Source organism: Adiantum capillus-veneris, chromosome 19 (assembly GCF_014529385.1).
Source record: "Adiantum capillus-veneris isolate H3 chromosome 19, ASM1452938v2, whole genome shotgun sequence".
In the NCBI taxonomy this organism is placed as follows: Eukaryota; Viridiplantae; Streptophyta; class Polypodiopsida; order Polypodiales; family Pteridaceae; genus Adiantum; species Adiantum capillus-veneris.
This window is the reverse complement of record NC_140949.1, coordinates 116,955,477-116,974,062: the sequence shown is the minus strand read 5'-3', so window position 1 is coordinate 116,974,062 and position 18,586 is coordinate 116,955,477. Positions and strand designations below refer to the sequence as shown.

Below are 18,586 nucleotides of genomic sequence, written 5' to 3'. Positions count from 1 at the left end.
AGGATGGTGTATTACTGCCAATATGGTACGTGGCCTTTGGGAGTTGACATACTCCGCCATTTCTTCGGTTAAGCCCGCACAAAATTGTTACTTTTGCTCTCCAAAATCCAACTTTTTGAAGACGGTGGCTTTGAGTTGTAGGTCCCAAAACTTGTCTACATATTTATGGACGGATTCATTGGGAGAGAGATTTAAGCTTCTCCATTCGGTGAGTACTTTGTCTTTGGCATCGGTGGCCAAAAACCGCTTCATAATGGAAGCTCTTAAAGATTTCCATGTTCCTGGAGCTTCATTGTTGGCTCGTAGGCTAGACCACCATTGTCTGGCGGACTTTTGACAGTGCATAGCTACATGGTGTAGCTTGGAGGACTCCGTGAAGCCCTCATCTCCAAACGCCGCATTGAATTGCTGGCTAAAGGCCAAGACTTTGTCCGTAGCACCAAAGGTGCCATCATAAGTAAGGAAAGAGATGCTCTTCCCTCCCTCTTTGAATTTCTTCAGCTTGGACGACCTCTTCCATGCGGCATAGGATTTCCTATGGCCTCTTCTTTCTGATGGTTCAAAGGTTGCACCATCACTTTCTTCAGAAGGTGAAGAATTTGAAGAAGGTGGAGAAGAGGGTGACCTCTTTCTCGCCTTTTTCTTGTGTTGATCTCTGTCGTCTTCACCATCGCTTTCATAAGAGGAAGAGGATGATTCAGAAGATGGAGAAGAGGGTGTCCTCTTTCTCGCCTTTTTCTTCTCTTGCTTTTTATCATCCCTCTTTGAATTATGGCGTGGAGAAGAGTGTAATGGTCTTCTCCGCTTTGGTGGTGATGGAGAGCGTTTAGCCCGCCATCTTCGTGGAGCCATCTTCGCCGAGGTGGCGGAAGACTCGCTTCTTTCTCGTTCCTTCGGTGGAGGCTCTTGAGTTCTCCTTTGGGAAGGAGATGCATCATCAAGAAGTAAATTCTTGAGCCCTTCATATGGATTCTCTTCTTCTTCCCGAATCGGAGAGAGACCTCTTTTAGTAGTCTCACAAGGAGGCTTCCTAGGTGTTTTCTTGTCATGGTGATGAGCTTGGAGAATCCCGTGAGCACGGAGCTGCCGTTGCACTTCACTTTGGAGAGATGGATTGCCCATGGGTTGTTGAAGCCTAGAAACAAGATAGTTAACAAGCATTGAATCATCATTAGTAGCTTGCTCATGAGCAGAATCAAAGTTATCAACATTAATTTCTCTCTCTTTACTATTGTCAGCCATTCTAACAACTTTTAGGTGTAAACTTTTTAGGTGTACTTTGGCACTTCAAGCCCTAGTTGCTACTCCTCTTTACCCCTTTAGAAAAAACACTCAAGCTACTGTACCCACGGCTCGAATACCATTAATTGCAAGGAATAGAAGAGAGGGTCTTTCGACACCAAAACAGCACCGGCTCCTGTCAAGCTTCTAATAGCTCAATAGTGGTTAAGCCATAGGCAGCCATAGGCAAGCCCCGTAGGACTCCACTATTAAGACCATAGCTCTCGATGGTGATGCCCCGTTAACTGCACGAAGGCAGGCGCACTGCAAGGCTGAAAAATCCCTATTCTACTTACTCACAAGCAATTAATAATACCAACCATTTGTAGCTAGCTTGAGGACCTCTCTTCTTGAGCAAGAAAAGAGAAACATTGAGCTCTAATACCAATGTAACATTTAATGGTCTAAAAACTTATGTGTAGCGGAAATTAGCATGAAGATAGTGCGCATTTCATTAGAATAGATTCCTAATGAGAATTACAAGAGTGCTTGGGTGGAGAGAGCAACAAAAAGCATAACACCTAGTTAGATAGCATCGACAATACTTTCAAAAGAGAGAGAAATTAAGCTAATGACAACAGTTGAGGACCGGATTTGCATGGAGCCGGTCCCCCCTCCAAAAGGCTTTGTATTATGGTTTCTCCCATCAAGAGAGACATTGTATAATACAATTCTTTCTGTTCCTTCAAGACTAGCTAGTGCAATGAATATGAAAGCTTCATGCACTAAGCAAAGCACTTAGCAAAAACAACTTGAATTATCCCCGTTCTCAGACCCAAGACCTCACACACGTTCGAAGATGGTGAGAGCTAGCAGGGTATGAGAGTAGATTGAGAGGAAGAAGGAGTATCTTACGAGAAAGATGTACATCTCCTCACATAATCACTCATATTAGCATAGCTTTAGCTTAGTAATTATCTTGGTAGAGGAGATGATCATGCATTGAAGCTTGGATCTTCGTTGGATTTGCATCCACAAGCCAAGAGTGTGTCGTTGTAGGCTTCTATCTCACAAGCTTGGAGTAGGTGATGAGCTCTCCATTAAAGCTTGGGAAGAGATAGTCTTCTCTTTCTTCACACATGAGATTGTGTGAGTGTGTGTGTGATAATGCCTTGCAAAAATCAGCCCCCTCTCTCTCTTGGGCGAGCCCCCTTGCTATTTGATCTTGCTCCAGCCTTATTGGTCCTCCCTAAGTCAAGCCAGTCACAATTAAGCAGCATAAGTGATAGCCTTTTGACATGTGTCCCCCTTTCCCCTTTTTTAAGAGCTTTAGGTAATTAAAGAATTAAACTAAACTCTCATTGGACCCCTTTTCCTCCTGGCCAATAGGAATCAGGCTAGACATTGGGCTCCTGAATGCTCATTGGACCCCTTGGGAGACTGCCGAATAGTCTTCTAGGAGACTTAATTCTCATTGGTTTCTTTTATTAAATGTTTTTAAATTAATTAAACTAGATTTACTCTAGCTTAATTCTCATTGGTCCACCTCCAAGGCCATCCAGTAGGAATTGGGCACACCTTGTGGGCATCTGGGCTAGGGAGCTGACATGTGTCCCTAATTCCCTTTGTGTAAAGGGAGCCTGTGTGTGTGTGTGTGAATTTCTCTCTCATCCCCTACCTTTAGGGCTAGCCCCCTCATGTGTAGGGATGTGTGTTGACTTTGGAGAGCACACAAAGCATCCAATTCCCCCTAAGCTTTAACCCTTTGGACACATCCTTAGAATTGTGGAACCTTAGCATTTTGGAAGTCTTAATGGGATGAACCTTAGGGTCTTTTTAGCCCATTGTTGCACATGGAACTTTTGCAGATGGCCCCCCCTTTGGATCCCTATTTTCCTTCCTTTGGATCCCTACTGTGGCCGGTCTGCTAGCTTAAGCAATATTCTAGCTTTTTCTCCCCAGTCACTTCCCCACATTAAATGATCAGTTTAATATGAGAAAATCATTTAGGAGAATTAAATATAGATTATTATGACATTAACTACCTTGTTTCTAGGTTCAACAAGGCCATGGGCAATCCATCCCTCCAAAGTGAAGTGCAACGGCAACTTCGTGCTCATGGGATTCCCCAAACTCCCCACCATGACGAAAGAGTACCTAGGAAGCCTCCTTGCGAGACTCCCAAAAGAAGCCTCTCTTTGATTTGGGAAGAAGAAGAGGATCCATACGAAGGGCTCAAAAATTTTCTTCTTGATGATGCATCTCCTTCTCAAAGGAGAACTCAAGATCCCCCGCCAAAGGAACGAGAAAAAAGTGAGTCTCTTGCCACCTCGGTGGAGATGGCTCCATGAAGACGGCGGGCTAAACGCTCTCCATCACCTCCTAAACGGATAAGACCATCGCACACTTCTCCACACCATAATTCAAAGAGGGATGACAAAAAGCAAGAGAAGAAAAAGGCGAGAAAGAGGACACCCTGTTCTCCATCTTCTTCATCCTCTTCCTCTTATGAAAGTGATGGTGTTGACAATGAGGATCAAGGCAAGAAAAAGGAGAGAAAGAGGTCACCCTCTTCTCCATCTTCCTCAAATTCTTCACCTTCCAAAGAAAGCGATGGTGCAACTTTTGAACCATAAAAAAAAAGAGGCCATAGGAAATCCTATGCCGCATGAAAGAGGTCCTCCAAGCTCAAGAAGTTCAAAGAGGGAGGGAAGAGTATCTTTTTCCTGTTGGAATTAGGGTTGCAGAGAAACGCACATAGCTTGGAGAAGACGAAGGAAGCTCAAGGCACACAATAGAGAGTGTGCTACTTAGTGTGCAATGGAAAGATAGATAGCCCTAGAGTGATGGGCCTATATATAATGCACGGGGGAAAAAACCTCCAAAAGAGGGAAAAATGCCCCGGCGGTCCTAGTGTGTTCACACACATCACTACCACATGTATATGGTAACAAATCCCCCCTGGAGTGATGCGGTGAACGAGAGCTGGCACATGAGTAAAGGGAAGTGCCATGCCCTAAGGACATGATTAGTCCACAAAGGGGAATAAGCCCAAAGCTTTGCAGAAAGCTTCAAGCTTCTCATGAGACAATGCCTTTGTGAAAAGATCTGCAAGGTTGTCCTGTGTTGGCACATAAGCCAAGCTGATCTCTCCTGCTGAGAGCCTCTCCCTGACATAGTGGTAATGCACCTCAATGTGCTTTGTGAGAGCATGAAAAACTGGGTTCCTCGCAACTGCCAATGCGCTCTCACTGTCAGTGTAGATAGAGTTGGCAGTGTCCTGTCCAACATCCAAATCAGCCATAAGGCTTCTGAGCCATACACACTCAACCGTAGCTGTGAAGACTACCCTGTACTGAGCCTCACAACTCAAAGTGGCCACAGTAGGTTGCTTCTTGCTCAACCATGATATACATGAACTACCAAGCATGAAACAAAAACCACTTGTGGACACTCGCGTGTCAAAACAACCAGCCCAATCTGAGTCCGAAAAAACATGTAAGTCTGGCGGCAATGATCCCCCCTTGGGATAAAACAAGCCAAGATGTAAAGTGCCACTAAGGTAGTGGAAAATCCTCTTGACAGCCTATCAATGCTTAGACCCTGGGCTATGCATAAATCTACTGATCTCTTAGATTGCAAACTGAATATCCGGTCTCGTATTGCATACATAAATGAGGCAGCCAACAGCAGTTTGATAAAGAGTGACATCAGCAGGATCGCCAACATCATGTAGACTCAACTTCAAACCTGTTTCCATGGGAGTGGCAATAGGTTTGCAATCCTGAAGTCCAAACTTACATAGCAATGTCTCTATGTAACTTTTCTGACACAAGGCAATACCACCGTCACACTGCTTAAACTGTATACCCAAGTAATGATGCAACATCCCTAAATCTTTCAACTTGAAAGTAGCATTCAAATCAGCCTTAAATTCAACAATATGTCTCTCATTTGGTCCAGTGATCAGCAAATCATCAACATAAAGAACCACAATGAGAAGTACATCACCCTCACGCTTTACATACAATGTGCTTTCTGTTAGACTGTTACGAAAGCCTTGTTTGACCAAATGAGTGTCATCTTTCTCATACCAAGCACGAGGAGATTGCTTCAACCCATACAAAGCCTTGTTACATTTGCACACTTTGTCCTCAATAGAAGGCTTTCTATCATGCCATGCTTCATATGGAGTAATAGACTGCAAAGCTTTCGTAGGACACCTGTTAAGTACATAAGTGGCACACATGATGGCCTCAAGCCAAAAAGAATGCGGCAAAGATTGACTCTTGACCATACATCATGCCATTTTCGTCAGTGACCTATTTTTCCTCTCAGCAACACCATTTTGTTGAGGTGTATAAGGCACTTTACATTGGTGTTTTATCCCACGACTAGCCAGAAATGCATTGAATTCACTAGACATATACTCCCCCCCTCGATCGGAACGCAGGGTGCCCATAGTACATTTCGAGACATTTTCAGCCATAGCCAAAAAAAATTTGAAGCACATAAAAACTTTGGACTTCGCTTTAAGCGGAAATACCCATGCATGCCTTGAGTAATCATCAATGAAAGTCACGAAGTATAGATAATTGCCCAAGGACGGAGTTTGCATGGTCCCACAAACATCACTATGCACAAGCTACAACCTACATGTGGCCCGAACTGAACCATCCTTTGGAAACTTAGAATGCTGCATCTTACCCAAAATAAAACCTTCACAAACATGTTTGACAGGTGCTTCAAGAGGTGGCAAAGAAGCAACCATATCAGATTTATGCAAACGCAGCAAACTGGCAAAATTCAAATGACCAAAATGTGCATGCCAAAGTTTTGCATCTGAAATAGCCCTTGAATCTGCAAAAGCATTTGCAAAATTTTGTCCACAGTTTTCATAAAAAGTGAGCTTATACAGCCCACGGCACAAAAGGCCAGATGCGACAATTTCATCACCAAAACTGAGATCATGAACTGTACATCTGTCATCCACAAATTTGACTACAAGTCCAAGTCTAGCAAGTGCGAATACATACAAGAGATTATTCTTGATCCCAGGTACATAAAGTGCATCAACAAGTGTGAAAGAACTGCCATTAGCAGCAGTAAGCACAATCTTTCCAACTCCCTGAACTGGATAAGAGGCATTGTTGGCACAAGTGAATGAATTCCCATGAGGGACAGACTCGAGAGAGGTAAACAATTCACGATGTGAGGTAATGTGCTTTGTAGCACCACTTTCGAAATACCACACATGTGAATCTACAACAACTGACAAGCATGCATCATGGACAGTAGGATTGTAAGTACACTCTGCACTAAAAGCCCATTCTGCATCAACATCAGCATTACAGTCTCCTTTTACAAAAGTCTCAACAATGGGGCTGCATTTGTAGTGGAACCAGCATTTGCAGTGGAACCACCCTCGTTCTTCTTAGCCTCTTTGGCCTTCAACTTAGGACACGACTTGATCAAGTGATCATGAGCTTTACAATAATGGCAACGCATCTTCTTTTTGCCCTTATCACCAGAATTGCCAGACAAAGTGCTGCCAGCAGAAGCATTAGGAACAGTAGTTTTGCCACTCGCAGCAGAACCATAAGAAGTGGGCATTATTGTTACCACCCTTTCTTTGAGAAGCAATAAAATCCTGTTCAACTGCACGCTGCCTAGTCTTGTTTTTGCTAGAAAGTGACTCTTGCAACAGCAATGTGCATAATGCATCAAACTTGACAACTTCAGGATTTCCTTCGGTCATAAGTCTCCAAGTACTAGCAAAAGTCTGGTAAGAATCTGGTAAGGCATCAAGAACTGTCTGCACAAAGGAACTATCTAAATCAAAAATCTGAGCAGACCAAGCTCTACGAGATTTCCCGAAGTATTTGTGGACCTACGAACGCTCTCCAAAGCTCACTGAAATTGGAGAAAGTGAGCAGGCGTGTACTGGAGCAGCTGGCGACTAAGCCCGGGAGGACGCAACCTGCTCTGATACCAATTGTTGGAATTAGGGTTGCAAAGAAACGCACATAGCTTGGAGAAGACGAAGGCAACTCAAGGAACACAATAGAGAGTGTGTTACTTAGTGTGCAGTGGAAAGATAGATAGCCCTAGAGTGATGGGTGTATATATAATGCGCGGGGAGAAAAACCTCCTAAAGAGGGAAAAAATGCCCTGGCGGTCCTAGTGTGTTCACACACATCACTACCACATGTATATGGTAACATTTCCTTACCTACAATGGCACCTTTGGTGCTACGGACAAAGTATTGACCTTTATCCAACAATTCGATGCGGCGTTTGGAGATGAGGGCTTTACGGAGTCCTCTAAGCTACGCCATGTAGCTATGCACTTTCAAAATTCCATCAGGCAATGGTGGTCTAGCCTATGGGCAAACGATGAAGCTCCACGAACATGGAAAGCTTTAAGAGCTTCCATTATGAAGCAGTTTTTGGCCACCGATGCCAAAGACAAAGTACTCACATACTTGCCAAATCTTGAAGCTCTCTCCCTACGAATCCATTCAAAAATATGTAGACATGTTTTGGGCCCTACATATCAAAGCCACTGTCTTCAAAACGATGGATTTTGGAGAGAAATTTTGTGCAGGCTTAACTGAAGAAATGGTGGAGTATGTTAACTCCCAAAGGCCACGCACCATATCAGCAGTTACTACACCATACTATGGTGGCTTCTTGAATCAATTTCTAAACAAGGGCTAAGAGAAATTCTAAGGCCATGGAAAACAAGGGTTCCAATGAGCCTAAGGGGAAGGATAATGTCCAAAAGTCTCCTAAGGGCAATTCCAACAAAGCTAAGGAGAAGGGAGTTTACAAAGGCGAAAACAAACTCTCTCTTGAAGAGCTTGAGCATTATCGCAAGGAACAGATGTTTCAAGTGCGACGAGCAAGGGCATGCATACCGCGCTTGTCCCCAAAAGAACACCCTCCATGAGCCTCCTAGAGCTACCTTGGTCAAAATCCAAGAGGAGGAAACTCACCACAAAGGATCTCCTCTATGCCATGCTTGGGGAAAGGTAAGAGAACATGATGCTTTTATTCTCTTTGACCTTGGTTCTACTCACAATTTCATATCCATAGAGTTGGCCACCAAGCTAGGCATCCAAGCCTATGAGATGGGAGATGTCCTACCCGTAGATGGTGATTTCAAGGGCAACAAGCTTCAGTCACTCGCTTAATTGGGAAATTGAGGCTCCATGTCCAAAGATATGTAGACAAAGAGGACTTCTTTATCTCTCCTCTCAAGCATGACAATGCAATCCTAGGGTCACCATGGTTTGATCGCATGGAGGCCTATGTTAAATTCCATGAAAGAAAAATTTACTTCTACAGGAAAAAAGATATGTGCATAGATGCTAAGCAAATGGGTAACACCATACCCATTGTACATACGTAAGCTTTCAATAAGTCAATAAAGAGCTCTATTTCCGTGTACATGATTTTTGCTAAAGATTCTCAAAATGAACCTAATGCTTTAGCAAAAGAAAATATGAAAAATCACAAGGAATTAGAGTTATCCAATTTTCTCAAGGGGTTTCAAGATGTCTTTATTGATGACATCTCTTGTGAGCTACCTCCTAAACAAGGCAATGATAACCATGCAATTGAACTCCTTCCAGGAAGTTCACTACCTAATAAAAATCCTTATAGAGTTTCTCAAGCTCAACAATAGGAGATTATGCGCCAAGTGCATGATTTAGTTGAGAAGGGCATGGTTAGGACTACCTCATCTCCATTTTGCTCACCTGTGCTATTAGTGGAAAAGAAAGATGGCACATATCGTATGTGTGTCGACTACAGAGCACTAAATAGGATCACTATCAAGAATAGGTTTCCCATTCCACGGGTAGAAGACCTATTTGATAAGCTACAAGGGTCCACCTACTTTAGTAGGATTGACCTAAAAAGTGGTTATCATCAAATAAGGATAGTTGATCAAGACATTGTAAAGACCGCATTTGGCACTATGTTTGGTCTTTATGAATACATTGTCATGCCTTTTGGTTTGACCAATGCACCAGCCACATTCAACCGCTTGATGGAGAAGCTATTCAGACCTCACCGAATCTTTATTGGATTGTTCTTTGATGATATCATCTGCATCTACTCTAATTCATTAGACAAACACAAGCAACACCTCTAGGTAATATTTCAAGTTCTAAGAGAGAATAAACTTTATGTTAATCAAAAGAAAAGTGAATTTTTCTTGCAAGAGATTCAGTATTTAGGTCACATTATCTCTCAAGATGGCATCCAAATGGATCCATCAAAGTTAGAGGTAAATAAAAGGATGGACTAAACCAAGGAATCTTCATGAACTAAGAAGCTTTATAGGTATGTGTGCATATTATAGATGCTTCATAGAAAAGTTCTCACAAATTGTAGGACCATGACATGACCTAACAAAGAAAAAAGTTAGGTATACATGGTCTGTCAAGGAGAACAATGATTTTGAAAAGCTTATCCCTCAACATATGCTTAAATTGCCGGATCTCTCAAAGCCATTTGAGGTCCAATGTGACGCTTGTGGTGATTGCCTTGGAGTTGTTTTGCTCCAAGAAGGGCACGCCATTGCCTATGAAAGTCGAAGGCTCACCGTTGTTGAGCAAGCTCTAGGCATATATGAAAAGGAACTCGTCACAATTCTACATATCTTAGACTCATGGAAGCACTATTTATTGGGGATTCCTTTCATTTTGCGAATGGATCACCAAAGTCTTAAGTACTTCATGACACAGACCAAGCTCTTCAACAAACAAATGAGGTGGGCAAATTTCCTTTCGCAATTTCATTTTCATATTGCTCACATTGCTGGCAAGCATAATCAAGTAGCCTATGCACTCTCAAGACGACCGAGAGTAGCGGTTTCTATAGCAACTCACAATGATCTATCTTCTATGATAGATGAATATGCTACTGATTCCGATTTTAGAGATGTGATTTCAGCCCTTGCACTAGGGAAGAAAGAGGAACCAATTACTTTACAAGATGTTTATCTTCTCTATGGTAATAGACTATGCATGACCAAGTCACTACGTGAGAAAGTAATGTATGGATCTCATGCTCCTCCTTATGCGGGGCATAGAGGGATTCAGTCTACCCTAAAGGGGATTGAAACATATTTCTATTGGCCTACCATGAAAGCAAACATACAAGAGTATGTTTCTAAATGTGTGGTATGCCAAAAGACAAAGTTTGATAGAGGGAAGCAACCTGGATTGCTTCAACCTTTGCCAATCCCTAATTCACCATGGGAGATCATATCCATGGATTTTATCTTTGGATTGCCTAAGTCTATCCATGGGAATACGGGAATAGGGACGATAGTAGACATGTTTAGCAAACAAGCTCATTTTATACTTGTCAAAAAGACTATCAAAGCCCATCAAATGGCAACCCTCTTCATTTCACAAATCTTCAAGTACCATGGCTTGCCAATGTCCATAGTGTCGGATAGAGATCCTAGAATGACCAATAATTTCTAGAATGGTCTCTTTGAAAATTTACGGACAAGGATAAACTTCTCTTCGGCCTATCATCCGCAAATGGATGTCCAAAGTGAAATAGCTAACCTAACAATTTTTGATCTACTAAAAGACTATGTAACGGAAGTAGATCAAAGGTCCCAACAAGAGAAGTACTTACCCTTAGTAGAGGAAAAGCACCTTTCGAGGTAATTGAGGGAAGATCAAAAAGTCCCTTGCTACTTAAGGTACACGGGAAGATATTCGCTGCTGCAGATGAGTATAGCCGAGACTTGCAAGAATCTTTCCAAAAGATTAAGGATGCTATCTCTATCTCACAGCAAAGACAAAAGGCTATTGCTGATAAGCACAGAAGAGCCCAAGACTTTAAACAAAATGATTGGGTCTTACTTAAATTTCCCAAGGCTCGATTAAGGCACACGACGGGTAAGAATCCTACGGGACACCAAAAGCACTATGCTAAGTTAGTAAGAAGGTACTATGGTCCCTTCCAGATTCTTACACCAATCAATGAGATGGCCTATCAACTCAAGTTGCCCAACCATTGGCTCATACACAATGCTTTCCATGTGAGCCTTCTAAAGCCTTACAAAGGAGAGCCACCTCCAGAACCAACTATTGAAGACCCACCGGAGATCGAGGACCAAGAAGAGGTGCTGCAACCCGAGTCCATTCTCCGACATGAAGACAAGGTATTAAGAGGCGGTAAGACTATTTGACGATATCTTATTAAGTTTAAGAATTATCCTTTTGAAGATGCTAGATGGATGCAAGGCATACAATTAAAGGATAACCTAAACCTTGTCAATGCTTACAATGCTTCCCTAGAGTAAGCAAATGTAAAAAATTTTGTCTTATAAGACTCTCTTTTTCTTTATTGTGCACAAAAGTGAAGTATTATGCATGCTTAGATCAAGTTTGCGGGGAGACAACGTCTCCAAAACACCAGGTAGAGCTTGTCACTCTACTATGGAAGATTGATAGAACTAATGTGCAGACATGCTTGCGGCAGTATCTTAGGCTCTCAAGCGCCAAATGGATTAGTGATCCATTCTAGAACGATGTTGTAGGGTAACATAGACATACTCTACCCACTAGAAAAAGGACTAATGAATAGGCTTTATCTTCTCTACCATAGTTGAGGATGACTATGATTTCAAGAGAGAGGTAATGTCATATAAATAATATCTAATTCTCCTAAATGATTTTCTCATGTTAAGCTGATCATTTAATATGGGAAAGTGCTAGGGGAGAAAAAGCTAGAATATTGGTTAAGCTGGCAGACCGGCCACAGTAGGGATCCAAAGGGGGGGGCATCTGCAAAAGATAAATGTGCAACAATGGGCTTTAAAGACCCTAAGTTTCAGCCCATTAAAACTTCCAAAATGCTAAGGTTCTAAAATTCAAAGGTTGTGTCCAATGGTCAAAGCTTATCAAATTGGATGCTTAGTGTGTGTACCAAAAAATTCTTCACGACTCCTACAAAGGAGGGGGCAAGCCTTGCAAGAAGGGGATGAGAGAGAGACACACACACACATACACTCACAAGCCTCCTTTACACAAAGGGAATGAGGGACACATGATGCCAGCTCCCAAGCCCAGATGCCCACAAGGTGTACTCAAATCCTATTGGATGGCCATGGAGGTGGACCAATGAGAATTAGGCTAGAGTAAATCTAGTTTAATTGATTTAAAAACACTTCATAAAAGAACCAATAAGAATTAAGCTCTCTAGAAGACTATTGGGCACTCTCCCAAGGGGTCCAATGAGCATTCAACAACCCAATGGCTTGTCTGATTCCTATTGTCCAGGAGACAAAGGGGACCAATGAGAGTTTAGTTGCATCAATTAATTACCTAAAGCTCTCACAAAAGGGGAAATTAAGGGGGACACATGTCAAAAGGCTATCACTTATGCTCCTTAAATCCTATTGGCTAAGCCTGGAGAGGTCCAATGGGGTGGAGCATGAGCAAATAGCAAGAGGGGTCGACCAAGAGAGAGAGGGGGCTGAAATTCTCAAGGCATTATGGCATACACACTCACATTAGTCCATGTCTGAAGCAAGAAGACTCTCTCTCTCCTTCTCAAGCTTTAATGGAAAGCTTATCACCTACTCCAAGCTTGTGAGAAGGCCTACACCAACAACTCTTGGCTTTGTGATGCAAATCCAACCAAGAGCCAAGCTTCAATGCATGCTCATCTCGTCTACCATGCTAATTACTAAGCTATGCTATGCTAATATGAGTGATTATGTGAGGAGATGTACATCTTTCTCGTAAGACTACTCCTTCTTCCTCTCTATCTACTCGCATACCCTGCTAGCTCTCACCATCTTCGAAGGTGTGTGAGGTCTTGGGTCTGAGACCGTGAGGGAATTGATTTTTGTGTTTTATAAGTGTTTTGCTTAGTGCTTGAAGCTTCCATCTTCATTGCAACATAGCTAGTATTGAAGGAATACAAAGAATTGTATTGTAAAATGTCTCTCTTGATGGGAGAAACGTATAATACAAAGCCTTTTGGAGGGGGGACCAGCTCCATGTAAATCCGCTCCTCAGCTGTTGTCGATAGCTTAATTTCTCTTTCTTTTGAAGTATTGTTCATGCTATCTAACTAGGTGTTATGCTATTTGTTGCTCTCTCCACCCAAGCACTCTTGTTATTCTCATTAGGAATCTATTCTAATGAAATGCTCACTATGTTCATGCTATTTTCCGCTACACACAAGTTACTAGGCCATTAAATGTTACATCCGATGCCTCCCTTAAGCGATGGCCGTATTTTCCACCCTCTCCTCCATCTGGCACCCTACCTTCCCAACATCAAATATATCTTGCGTGAGCTCTTTTCGTCTCTCTTCTCTTTCCCTTTGAAGCTCAAAGATGAAATATCCCTTAGATTCCATCTAATGAGCCCCAAACCAAAATTAAACAGACTTACTTGGCAATTAAAGAGTACCATAACCACCAAAATTAAATAGACTTACTTGGCAATTGACAAGTACCATAACCATCGAAGCCATGCAACCCCCTTGACTTATGACTTCGCTCAAGAAATCTATTCCCACTCAATAATTAGCCCAGAGAACAAACCAGGGGACCTCGGGACTAAGAACACGAGGTCTTCAATGAAGGTCCGTCATGGTATCCACGAGAGGTGCTATGCGCACAAAATGCAAGGTAGACGCGACCGTCCAATTTTAAATGGACATGTTCGAGTTTACTTTTTCTTTTTTTCTTGGTTTACTTTCCTCTGTAGGAGATTACTTAATAGGATTTTTTTCGGCTTCGTAGAAAAAAAATTGCATGTGCGCGCGTGGTTAGCACATGGAACAATGGCTTGGAATACACACAATTACTGTGAGAACATGACTATAGCAACGCAATGACGAACTTTGCATGGCGGATAAAATGTTAGAGCCATGGACGCTATGCTTACGGGTGAACCCTTGCAATAGCGCATCAAGACATAGCGGCCTTGATGAGCTCTTCTCACTAGCGCACTTAGTGGACACCAAGCCCTTTCCTGTGCTTTTCTCTCGCACATATGGTTTGGAGTTGTGATTGTGTAGAAATCATGAGAACGCATTCTAGCGTGGGTGGAAGGGAAGGTAGAGAAACGTCATTGATGATTGTCTCAAAGCCCCGATTAACACGTATTTTGGGATTGGAATTTGGGTGGATAGGACAAAGCTGAACAGGAGCCGAGTCACATTTCAAATAGGAAAGCCAACGCAACCTTCTTTCCCAAAAATTCAAGAAAATTCAATTATCTTTTGCAGGAACTTAATTTAGCGGATAAATCTATCTTCCATCAAGTCGAAGAAAATTTATAATTAGTCCTCGCAATGATGTTAAAAATATCACATGAAAATAAATTTGGCATCAAAATTTTATGAAGCTTTACTGTGTTCTGCCAAGTGGATAATTATTTTTAAAATCGATTTTCCATCTGTTATTTACCCTACTTTATTGCGTTTCTACCTATTTTCTGCCTAAGGGAATAATTATTTATTTCAATCAATTTTCCAAGGTTAATTACCCTACTTTGTTATAATCTAGAGAAGTAAAAAATCTGTTTTATCCACGGATTTATCCGTTTTGCTATGTTGAGAGTGCTACGTCATCAAAGTGATTGATAATTGTACCGATTTTTATATCCTTATCGTGCGAAAATAGTTGTATTTTTCGTCTTTCCTTCCTTATTTTAGCGCGCCGATCGGACGTCCAAATCTGCAGGGCAGAATTAACATGCGTATAAAAGCTCGCCACCTTCTTCCTTCCTTGAACCCGCATTCTTCTGCGATCTACTCGCTCTGGACTCTCGAACATTCTCGCAAGCAGGCGCACCCACCCTCTTTTTTTCTTTAAGTTCTCGGCGCTTTGCGTTCTGTCCTCTCTTTCGCGTCATCGACAGCCTGCGGGTAGAGGTGTGTGATAGTAGGTGCTGTTGCGGGCAAAGAGAGAGAGAGAGAGAGAGAGAGAGAGAGAGAGAGAGGGATAAATCTCGTTAGGTAGCTGCTTGTTAATTTTAGCTGATTGCAGGTCCTACAAAAGCTTTTCTCCAACTTTTGTTAGTTTTACTACGTTGCAGGACTTTCCGTAGGTGCACGCAGCGATAAGCTCGAAGTCCCCTTGCTCTACTAATTACATGGCTAACCTGCAGGTATGCACACAAATCCAGTATGTGTATGTTTTAACTGGCTTTCTTATTCTCTGTCTGCTTCTTTACGTTGCCTAATTTTTTCAAGAATCATTAGGCTAGATTGCACGCATCGTGAAGTGGAGAATACTGGACATGATCATATGCATAGGGAAGATTTCAGATTACCTTTGGTTTAAATTTTTACTTTTTGGTGAGATCATAGTAAAGACTTCAGATTACCTCTAATGTCAAATCCTCTACTTTTTGATGAGGTTCCCTCATGTGTCTCTAGTTTTGCCCTTTGTTTGTGCCCCTCAAGCCTGCCTGCCAGGCGCGTCGCCCCGACACGTCTCTCTTCCCCTTGTCTTTTTGAATTTGCCTACTTGCACAGCCCTTTGTAACTTGTTATGCTAATCCTATCACAAGAAGTTTTGGACAAATTCTCACAATAATTCCCACAGTGTGACTTACCTCAACATCATGAGCTTCTGTGAGGGAGGCACTGCATACGTAGCTAGGTACGATTGGGGACAGGGGACCGCCGGCCCGGTGGGGGGGCCGGTGGTCCCCTGTCCCCAATAATACCTAGCTACGTGTGCGGTGCCTTTCGAACAGAAGCTCATGATGTTATGCATTGTATGAAAAACACTAAAAAAGACTTTGTTTTCTTACATGAGAATTTCTAAATCTTCTTGTGTATGGATATCTTTCTTACCAACGACATTTCCCTTTCCTTTTTTTGCAGATGATTATGGAAGAGGAGGCCATCTTTGAGGCCGAAGTGAGGGAGATGGAGGCATGGTGGGCCTCTGATCGTTTCCGTTTGACTCACCGCCCCTACACGGCAAGAGATGTGGTTCGCCTGAGGGGCACCATGAAGCAACAATATGCCTCCAACGTCATGGCGAAAAAGCTATGGAGAATACTCAAAACTCATCAAGCCAACATGACTTGTTCTCGCACATTCGGGTGCTTGGACCCTGTTCAGGTTGCTCAAATGAGCAAGTATCTTGATACCATCTACATTTCAGGATGGCAGTGCTCCTCTACGCACACAAGCACCAACGAAGTTGGTCCTGACCTTGCGGACTATCCCTACGATACTGTGCCCAACAAAGCAGAGCATCTCTTCTTTGCCCAGCTCTTCCATGATCGTAAGCAGCGAGAGGCCCGTATGGCTATGTCCAGAGAGGAGAGAGCAAGGACTCCATTTGTTGATTATCTTCGGCCCCTGATTGCGGATGGTGACACGGGCTTTGGTGGTGCAACGGCAACCGCAAAGCTTTGCAAGCTGTTTGTTGAAAGGGGGGCTGCCGGTGTGCACATTGAGGACCAAGCCTCTGTGACTAAGAAATGTGGGCACATGTCTGGGAAAGTGCTGGTTGCTACTTCAGAGCATATCAATCGCCTTGTTGCGTCGCGCCTGCAATTTGACCTCATGGGTGTAGAGACGGTGCTAGTTGCGAGGACAGATGCAGAGGCAGCAACTCTTTTGCAGAGCAATATTGATAAGAGAGATCATCCTTTCATATTAGGTGTGACCAACCCTGCCCTTCAAGGCAAACATTTGGCTATCCTGCTCAATGATGCGACGGCTTCTGGGAAGTCAGGCCCGGAGCTGCAAGCTATTGAAGAAAGCTGGATGGCGAAGGCCAACTTGCGTCTCTTCAGAGACGCGGTTGCAGATGTGATAAGGATGCTAAACATATCTGAGATTGAGAAGAAAAATAGACTGGATGACTGGTTTAGCAAAGTGGATGCGCTCGCGCATTATGAAGCGCGCTCGTTGGCAGCAAAGTTGGGGGCAGCAAATGTTTTCTGGGATTGGGATTTACCCCGCACCCGCGAGGGCTTTTACCGCTTCCAAGGTGGCACCGATGTCGCAATTGCACGCGGTATTGCATTTGCCCCACATGCTGATATGTTGTGGATGGAGTCTGCTGGTCCGCATTATGATCAGGCGAGAGAGTTTGCACTAGGAGTGAGGAGTGAGCACCCAGACATCCTTCTAGCTTACAACCTTTCACCGTCTTTCAATTGGGATGCGGCCTGCATGACAGAGGGACAGATTCAGAGCTTCATACCAGACTTGGCGAAGCTCGGGTTTGTGTGGCAGTTTATCACACTTGGTGGCTTCCATGGAAACTCGCTCATCACTGACACGTTTGCGAAGGATTTTGTGGATCGGGGTATGCTGGCATATGTGCAGAACATTCAGAGGCAGGAGAGGGCACATGGCATTGAGACGTTGGCGCATCAGAAGTGGTCCGGTGCCAACTATTTTGATCATTTTCTGAAGACTGTGCAAGGAGGGTTTTCAGCAACTGCTGCCATGGATAAAGGTTTGCTGTTCTGGCCTATGCTTTGCATTAAATATGAATCCTTTTGATATTTGCCTGCTCATATACATCACAAGAAGTTTTGGACAGATTCTCACAATAATTCCCATGTTATCATTTACGTCAACATCATGAGCTTCTCTGAGGGAGGCACGGCATACCTAGCTAGGTATGCGGTGCCTCCCGATGTGCATGTGGTTGTGCTTAACATACATAGCTGGGCATGATTTTTAGTTCTAAATACATATGCATGACATAGGTATGTAGGCATAACTTCTAATTGAAACAGTATTTGTTGTTCACTTGTGATTGAGCAGGAGTAACAGAGGATCAGTTTAAGGACGGGGTCTCGGGCTTTGGCGCAGAGGCAGGAGCAGTGTTGGCCAAGTCCAAGCTATAGCTTTTTTTTTTTTTTTTGGGGGGGGTATTTTCCATTTGTCTCGTCAACTTTCTAGGGGTTATTAAATCTGCAAAATTGCAGATTTACTTGTGAACCAATTATTACCATCGGCAAATAAATGTAGATATATATCGATGTTTAATGTTCGATTCAATCTTTGTTATGCACAAACATGTCTATGCCCTTTAGCTCTCTTCTTTCTGGATAAGGAGCCTATATTAAGCTACATTTTTTGTTGTTCAATGTCTATGGTGGAGAGGTGTATTTGAACCATGGTGGAGAGGTGTATTTGAACCATGGATTAATTCTGATGCTGTTTTTTTTTTTTGAGCTAGTTAATCTAAACAACACCCTTAATAGTTTCTGTTTGTATAAAACCATTCAAATTCAATACTTTTGTCTTGATTGCCATTCAAATCTAGTACTTTTGTCATTTTTGTTGTGTTTTGATATCTACTAACATAATATGCCCGAGGGAGGTA

The 18,586-nt window shown here is 42.8% G+C and overlaps 1 protein-coding gene across 2 annotated transcripts; it reads left to right on the top strand.

Annotated features, from left to right (window-relative positions):
* Nucleotides 1-14,964: 14,964 nt before the first annotated feature.
* On the top strand, nt 14,965-18,341 carry LOC147434720 (isocitrate lyase-like). Of its 2 annotated transcripts, none has more exons than XM_086491167.1 (4): nt 14,965-15,150; nt 15,266-15,386; nt 16,111-17,707; nt 18,022-18,341. In XM_086491167.1, exons 2-4 carry the CDS (start codon nt 15,372-15,374, stop codon nt 18,102-18,104), a joined length of 1,695 nt encoding a protein of 564 aa, XP_086347293.1. In that variant the 5' UTR covers nt 14,965-15,150; nt 15,266-15,371; the 3' UTR covers nt 18,105-18,341. The 2 variants fall into 2 exon arrangements, with proteins under 2 accessions (XP_086347293.1, XP_086347292.1); XM_086491166.1 differs by having other exon boundaries at nt 14,966-15,150; nt 15,315-15,386.
* The last annotated feature ends 245 nt before the right edge of the window (nt 18,342-18,586 follow it).